Genomic DNA, 6,863 nt, shown 5'->3' with positions numbered 1-6,863 from the left:
AGATGCCAATATTTTTGGTGTGTCATTATACTTAGTCGTATGATAGCAGGATACACAGACTCAAGAAGGACGATGGAAGTCAATCAAGAAAGGGGGATCAAAGATATGAAAATGAAAGAGCTTCTTGTGCATTATCATAATTGAGCTTTATTATGGCAAAATAGGTTATGACAATCGAGGCATATGTTCAACCCAGAAAGTCATTGTACCTATTTGCATGGAGATAAGACAGTCTCAAACAAGGAATGCCCCAGTTCATACTAGACTCTCAGTGTCCTCATATCCCTGGACAAGTTATAGCATTACTAAGAGACAATTCATAGATAGCAAATAAAAATAGGTGACAATACCCCATCCTCACCTTTCTAGTCAAAGACATCCTGGAGATAGAATCTCTAGTCAAAGACGTCCCGAAAAAGCTAAAAGACATATCACCAAAAGATAAAAATCAAAATAAAACCAAGACTCGACACCAACATTCAATGTAGTCCTCAAGTTTAGTGTCTTTTGTCACTTGTATAAGTCTTATTTGATTGTGGTCACAATGTTTACTTTCACAAAAAGGATAGATAGCACTAAACCATATGTTGTTTGAGTCTGTTGAAATATTTGATTTGTTGAAGTCCATTGTTGCTACTGTCTCATCTGAACCTGACTGAATCCATGAAACTAATACTTTATTGCAGATTGGCGATACAAGTGTTGCTTTATTGTGAATTGTGTGCTGATAGACTGTAGAAAAGTGGAAGAAACTATACTCCTTAAAATAGGCGATGCTCTCAGTTCCACACCCATCACTAGACGTAGGATTTGCCTTAGCCACAGATAGGAGCTGATTTATTATGGATGGAAAGGGTGAAAAGGGGGTTATTATGAATGGCCAACCAATATTAGGTAGATCAATAACAAACCATGATGGGAATGTGTAAGTTTATTATGGATGAAGAGGTTGTGAGTGTGTGCAAAGTGAAAGGATGAGATGGAATCCTGAAGGAGGGAGGAGCAATGTCCCTACACATGGTGTCGGTGACCCTGTTTTCACCATGGTACTTGCCCAGGGAACCACCAAAGTGGTTTTCACCATTAGACAATATATATATATATATATATATATATATATATATATATATATATATATATATATATATATATATATATATATAAGGTACCTGTTTGCTAGGTTTTCACCAAGTAACGATTTTTTATGTTTTATGATTTTTTTTTGTCTTTTTGATTTATTTTTTAAATTTTTTTGTATTTTGAATTAGGATACTTTGAAGCTATGTGTAAAACCTGTGAAGGTGCATTTTGTTGATAGGATCCTCCAAAGGTTCACCCTCTGTGGTTGAGAGCTGATATGTACCAAATCCATATGCTGCTGTGATGATGTAAGGACCAAGCTAGTTTGGTTCGAATTTGCCCTTCTTCTCTCTATCTTGCTAATTTTTAGGATTTTCTATGAGAACTAAGTCCCCTACCTCAAATGTGCGAGGCTTTACCTTGTGATTATAGCTGCATTGTTCCTTGACTGAATGATACATGTAGCTTGAGTGTCTGTCTTCCTTGATAAAAGAACAGAGATAGAATTACTAGTGTGTGGACTACGTAGGCCCATATGCTTGCCACCTAAAGAAGTCTAGGCATCCCTGACGACAAAGTCCTTCAAGAAAGTTCCATTAAAGGTCCATGATGTATCGTCAGAAGGGAAAGGATGTGTGGAACAAGTAGATGAGTGATGGAGGCTTATGATTGTGAAAAGAAGTGAAAGTAGGATACCATGATAGAAACTTAAGATCAACAATTATGCTTTTTGACTTGAAATTTTAGAACTTTTGCCCCCAGTTATTTTGATATTAGGTGAGATCATCTCTTGCTCTTTTTTCTTCATAGGATTTTTATCCTTGACATTAATTTTTGTAGAATCCAATAGCTTTTGATTTTGATTTGGACTGAAGGACTTTTCTTTATTTTTGACTTTTAGATTTTTCTTTTCAAAGCTTGATTTGTGATCCCCAATGAGTAAGGGCTTTTGTGATTCTTGTTGATCCAAGTCTAGAAGTGGAGTGGAAATGGAATGAGTGGATGAAATGGTAAGGCTATGTGATTTCTCAAGAGGGTGGGCGATACACTCAATAGATTCTTCGCTGGAACCATTCTTAGGACTATTGATATCAAGAGATTCTTGCACCACTAGAGGAGATTTGCATTCAGACTTAGTAGCCACAACACTAGGTGGTTCACATCCAATTCCTTGACATTGCAAATTGTTTATAGATTGTTCATGCTGACTAAATACCTTAGGAGATAGTGGGAGTTGATCAACATGAAATATATACTCACCACATCCCAAGTCTTTAACCTTGAATTTTTCTTTGAGCTCTGTTTGTTTTGATGTAGAATCTTTCAATGATTCAGGATCCACATATGCTGAAAATGGAACAGCTTCTCGATTGGCTGGAATTGTTATTTTTGATCTAGGTCGCAGATTGTTGCAATATATGAATGGATTTGGGTCAGCTTTGACAGTCACTTCAACTCCATTGTGTAGAAAGTTGATACATCGATGATATGTAGAAGGAACGACTCATTTCATGAATCCATGGACATCCTAGCAATATGTTGTAAGTGAGATCTAAATCAAGGACTTGACAAACCACATCCTTTGTAACTGGCCCAACTCTGAGAGGTAAAGTAACTATTCCTTTGGATGAATGCTCTCCATTATCATATGCTTTGATGGCAATTTTGTTTGTAGCATTCACAACTTTGTTTGAATATCCCAATTTTTTAATAGTGCTCAATGTACAAATGTTTAGACCTGCTGCTCCATCTATCAGGACTTGCTTTATTCGATGTTTGTGCATGAAGGATTCAATGTGTAAAGCTATATTATGTGGCCAGCTTATGGAGGCGTCATTGGCTTCTGTAAATGTAAGGGAATGTGGAACAGAAAGGTATCCCACCATGGGTTAAAACTGGTCCACATTCAGATCAGTGGGGATGGTAGTGTCTCTCAAGATTTATCAAGAATGGCTTTATGTGTGGGGGATATGTGTAAGAGCTCAAGGATGGAGATGAGCACGGGTGTCTTCCCTAACTGTTCTACAAGGTCATACTCAGGCTTGGTCGATGAGGAAGTAGTATTTTTAGCTGGAGCACCTTGCAAAGTGAATTTACCTCGATGAGTGGTAACATTGCATTCAGAGGTAGGTTCAGAAGAAGATCCAATGCCTTTTAGGACAATCTTGGGTCTTTGGGTAGAATTCTTAGGCGTTTTGTCCTTGATGATAATGGTAGGGACATAATTATCCATCGAAATGTGATTGATGGTTGAATCATAGTTATAAGATGCTCTGGTATAGTTGACCTAGTCATCTGTGGCTTTAGCTTTTCCCTTGTCATGTTTTGGGAATGGTTCCATAAACATCTCATGTTCTTGATTGGATGAATGTCCTTCAATCTCAATGTTGCCTCTATTAATGAGATCTTGTATGATGTTATTCAATCTCAATGTCATAAAGGTGGGATTTCTTAGTGTCATTGACCCCTTTCAAGTAGCTTAAAAAAGAACCGAACATTACATAGTAGTTTGAATCCCATTGCTGTATTTCATTTATAAAATTCAAGCACAATCCAGAATAAAGATTACAATCTGATTTGATGTTGACAGATGTGTAAAATACAACACGCCAAAACACACGTAACACACGTAGCAGATTTGATCCATCACACATAAACTCAATACCTTTCCACATGATAAAAGAAAAACGACTATGTTGACTGAAAAACACATGAAAGTGCTTATATGCATAGATTTAGAAGTTCTAACTTGCCGTGCAAGACACGATACCCACATAGACAACGTGGTGATAATTACAATATTATTTTGCTAACGTACTTTGTTATTTACTGGCGAACCTAGAAAATACATTTAGGGCGGCCCAGTAACGATACCTTCTTATTTCTTTATTTCGGATTGACCATCATTATTTCATTGGCATATTTATTTCTTTTTTTTATGTTCGCTTGTGTTTTGCTTACGTCGAGTTTGCTTGGCGGCCAAGTTTGGGATTGAGATATAAAATCACTGGCTGTCGACTGTGAGGATGTCCATTTGTATTGAATAAAGCCTGACAAATCCACCACAATATTGTTTGAGAGTAGTTCTGTCTTCCTCTCTTAAACTCATCATGATCTCCTCGTTACAATCTCCTCTTGAAGATGGTCTACCTGTGATTGACATTTCACATTTTCCCAAGGAAATTGAGGGAGACCGTCTTCAATATCATCCCGAGGTTGTCAAACTTGGAAAAGCTTGTGAAGAATGGGGGATTTTCAGGTTAGTGAATCATGGAGTTCCGCAAGATCTTCGGCAAAAGGTTTTGTCTGTTAGCCAGGATTTGCTGTCGATGCCTATGGAGCTTAAAGACAGCGTCACAACTTCTAGTCCCGGAAGGAGTTACAGTCATACCCCCGGGGTTCCGATTACTTTTGAATCATTTTGCTTGGTCGACATGCCCAATCCAGATTCAATCCTTGAATTGTCTCGAAAGATATGGCCGGATGAAGGAAACTCAAACTTCTGGTATGTTATCCGCGTCTTGTTTTTGTTTTATCATTTCACAATTATTGAAAAATTATTTGGTTGCTATGCATAGAAAAATATTCTGCTACCATTCTAACAAATGAATTTCTGGTGCTATTATATTACAGTGAAGCGATAGGTGCATTCAGTTTACTTCTGTCAGATCTTGCACAAAGGATTACCAAACTTGTTCTTGTGAGCCTGGGTTTGGACGCTGAAGCTTTCTACCACTCTGATTTCGAAAAATGTACAGCCTGGTTGAGGATAAACGGCTTCTCATCTCAGGGAAAATCTATTGGAGAGGAGGGTCTGATTGCTCATGCAGATCGAGGTTGGCTGACAATCCTTCACAATGATGAAGAGGAAGGGCTTGAGGTACTATCGAAAGAAGGGAAGTGGGTCAATGTCAAGCCTTCACAAAACTCCCTTATTGTCAACTTAGGGATAAGCCTCAAGGCATGGACCAATGGTAGATATAGGTGTGCAGTTCACCGCGTGATTTGTAAAGGGTGGGAGAAACGTTTATCGGTTCCCCTTTTTTATAGCTTTGCACGCGATGCCCATGTTTTGGCTCCAGAGGTGCTTGTGAGCGAAGACAATCCACGACGATATAAGCCTTTTACTTTCAATGACTTGCAGTCTGAAGAATTGCGGAAAGAATTAGAGGAATCATAGAGCAGATAAGAGAAGAATTAGGTGGCATATAGTGTGGTCACCACACCAAGGAGGTACAGTTGTCGCAGCTCTAGTGTCTTCAAAATAATTCATACAAATTTTAACATTTGTAAAGATCTGTTATAGTTGGTTCATTTTGTTAGTTGAATGTCGTTTAGTAATATAATGGTGAAATGAGTGATTTGTGATGTTATGTTTTTAATGACAAATTTGTTTCTTTTATTTGGGTTGACGGTAATTTGTTCTGTAATGTTAAATCTATTTCTATTTATAATTCTTTGATGTATAATAAGAATATTGTTAATCAAGTTAATACTGTCTGGTATTCTAATTCATCCCCTTCTCAATGGGTAAGCTGTTTAAGAATATTTGGAACTCTCTTGTTGCTCCTAAAAAGAAAGCTTTTAAATGGCTGCTTCTGCTTGATAAGTTACCTATCAGATTTAAACATTGTAATGATGATTTGTGTAACATTTGCAAGGTTAAAGAGACAATTAGACATATTTTCTTTGACTTCTCTATAGCTAAGGAGGTTTGGAAGGTGTTTGGGTTTATTATTCCTTGGCATATTAGCTTACTTGATGTTGTATATGGTTTTATTAAAGGACTTAAAAAAGACACTAATCAGTTTTGGAATTTGCTTTCATGTGAAATTATTTGGTACATTTGGAGGATTAGGTATTTAGAGAAGTATCAAGGGATAGAAATGGCCCTTACTGAGTCTTTTCGTAGACTCACATTCCATACTATCTTCTCGAAGGTCACAATGGTAATCAGACTCAACAAAGAAATCTTTCACAGATTTCCTAAACACACGAGGATTTTTATCTATGAGCTCTCTCATGGATATACATGGGGAAGGTTAAGTGAGGAGAGAGAGCTCTCTTTGTCAACACCTTAGATGCACTCATGAAAGAGATAAGAGGGAATGGAGCAATGGTTTGCCAACATATGATTAGTAATGCTAGCAACTTGGATGATCAGAGGCTGGCATGGATGGAAGGCCCCCCCTTGGCTGGGTTGGCTAGATCTAGAGTAGACTTCTATTTGTGGCACCTTGTTCTTTTTTGACTCTGTGTGTACAGAATCCCGGACGCTATTTTGACATATTCTACTATTGGCATTTTGTACTAACCTTTGCTTCATATTGATAAATGTATATGGTTGTAGCTAGAAGCCTAGGTTTGGTATAAGGATATAATGTAAATCTAATCTATGACTGGCGTACTGGCAAGTATTTGTGGGTTTGTCTAGATTGTTAGGCTATATGTACCTGTGAAATCAAAATCTACTTTGAAGTACTCTAGTTTTTACCTTATAATAAATAAAAAAATAAAAATAATGGTGAAATGATGAATATCTATTTAATTAACTAACATTAGGTCTATCGAGTGTGCTTCTTCAAAAAAATTCTATGGTTAGGTCTATTTAGCATGTTTTTTCAATTGTATGCATATTTAATATATCTGAATCTCTTTGATAGAGTGTTTCAAATTGCTCATATATATTTCAACTTTCTTTGCCCCTTCATCATGATATTTTAATATATTTTTATCACATTATATTTTAGTGAGCTTTAAGTCATGTATTTTTTCTTTAGATT

General features: G+C 36.8%; 1 protein-coding gene across 1 annotated transcript; it reads left to right on the top strand.

The window, feature by feature from the left end:
- The first annotated feature begins 4,100 nt into the window (after nucleotides 1-4,100).
- On the top strand, nucleotides 4,101-5,492 carry LOC131057235 (probable 2-oxoglutarate-dependent dioxygenase AOP1). The gene is made up of 2 exons (XM_057991422.2): nucleotides 4,101-4,585; nucleotides 4,714-5,492. Exons 1-2 carry the CDS (start codon nucleotides 4,191-4,193, stop codon nucleotides 5,258-5,260), a joined length of 942 nt encoding a protein of 313 aa, XP_057847405.1. The 5' UTR covers nucleotides 4,101-4,190; the 3' UTR covers nucleotides 5,261-5,492.
- The last annotated feature ends 1,371 nt before the right edge of the window (nucleotides 5,493-6,863 follow it).

Source organism: Cryptomeria japonica, chromosome 8 (assembly GCF_030272615.1).
Source record: "Cryptomeria japonica chromosome 8, Sugi_1.0, whole genome shotgun sequence".
NCBI classification, from domain to species: Eukaryota; Viridiplantae; Streptophyta; class Pinopsida; order Cupressales; family Cupressaceae; genus Cryptomeria; species Cryptomeria japonica.
This window is presented reverse-complemented; position numbering and strand designations above follow the sequence as displayed.